Source organism: Protobothrops mucrosquamatus, unplaced genomic scaffold (genome assembly GCF_001527695.2).
Source record: "Protobothrops mucrosquamatus isolate PMUCROS unplaced genomic scaffold, P.Mucros_1.0 scaffold3348, whole genome shotgun sequence".
Classification (NCBI taxonomy): domain Eukaryota; kingdom Metazoa; phylum Chordata; class Lepidosauria; order Squamata; family Viperidae; genus Protobothrops; species Protobothrops mucrosquamatus.
In genome coordinates, this window is record NW_015389335.1 from 211,992 (window position 1) to 213,273 (window position 1,282).

Sequence of the window (1,282 nt, forward strand, 5' to 3'; positions counted from 1 at the left end):
AAAAGGGAGGAGGAAGGGGAAAGGGAAGGGATGAAGAGAAGGGAGGGGGAAGGGAAGAGAAGAAGGGAAAGGAAGGGGAGGGGAGGGAAGGAAGGGGAGGGGAGGGATGAAGAGAAGGAAAAGGGAGGGGAGGGGAGGAAAAGGATGAAGAAAAGAGGGAGGAGGGAGGAGGGAAGGGAGATGGCCGATGACCTGGCAGGTGCCCTCCATTCCCCAGGGGGTCCCACCCCCCCTCTGACTCCCCCGCAGCCCACCTAGCTCGTGGGGCAGCTCGTGGCAGAGGACGGCCAGGGAGGTGGCCAGTCCGGTCTTCCAGGAGGCGGAGAAGGCGGCGCCCATGGCCAGGCCGTCCGCGAAGTTGTGGATGGCGTCCCCAATGGTGATCATGTAGGGCAGCATCTGCAGCTCTGGGGGCGAGAAAGGGGGGCGGTCAGGAGAGGGGCTGGGGGGCTCCGGAGGCTCCCGGGCTCCTCCCCCCCAGGGAGTCCCAGCGCTCAGCATCTCCGGAGGGGCCGGGCCGGGGGCCGCCTTCGCTCCTCACCCCGGCTCAGCTCCGTCTTCGGCACCGGCCGGCCAAAGTCGGTATCTTCCACCGAGACCTGCGGGAATCAGAGCAGGGAGTCCCGTCAGGAGACTTTGGGAAAGGGGGCGCCCCCCCTGCCCTAGACCCTTGACCTCCTCCTCCTCCTCCTCCTCCTCCTCCTCCTCTCCAGACACCCCATCACCTTCTAACACTGATGATGTTACCTAGTTCGGTAATGAAACGTCTGCAAGAAAACAGCCAAGCTCGGACCCCACAGCAGTCCTCCTCCTCCTCCTCTTCCTCCCTTCTCCTCCTCTTCTCCTTTTCCTCTTCTCCTCCTCCTCCACCTCCTCTTCCTCTTCCTCTTCCTCCTCTTGTCCTCCTCCTTCCTGTCCTCCTTCCTCCTCCTCTTCCTCCTCTTCCTTCTCTCCTCCTCCTCCCCCCACCCTCCTCCTCCTAACACTGATGATGTTACCTAGATGGCTAATGAAATGTCTGCAAGTAAACAGCCAAGCTCAGAGAGCACCAAGGACCCCACAGTCCTTTTCTCCTCCTCCTCCTCTTCCTCCTCCTTTCTCCTCCTTTCTCCTCCTCCTTCTCTCTGCACAGTCCATTCCCTTCTAGCATTGAAGTTGCTACTTAGTTGGGTCATGAAACGTGTGCAAGAAAACAGCCAAGCTCAGAGAGCACCAAGAACCCCATAGTCCTCCTCCTCCTCCTCCTCCTCCTCCTCCTCCCCCTCCTCTTCCTCCTCCTCCT

At 60.8% G+C, this 1,282-nt stretch overlaps 1 protein-coding gene across 1 annotated transcript in view; it reads right to left on the minus strand.

Moving 5' to 3' along the window:
- CPSF1 (cleavage and polyadenylation specific factor 1) overlaps positions 1 to 599 on the minus strand; it is a gene marked incomplete at its 5' end in the record, with an annotated part of 57,324 nt that extends 56,725 nt beyond the window's left edge. Inside the window, 2 exons of the mRNA XM_015826867.1 lie at positions 255 to 407; positions 542 to 599. Coding sequence (XP_015682353.1) covers positions 255 to 407; positions 542 to 599 — 211 coding nt within the window. The remainder of the gene's footprint in view (positions 1 to 254; positions 408 to 541) is intronic.
- Between the last annotated feature and the right edge of the window lie 683 nt (positions 600 to 1,282).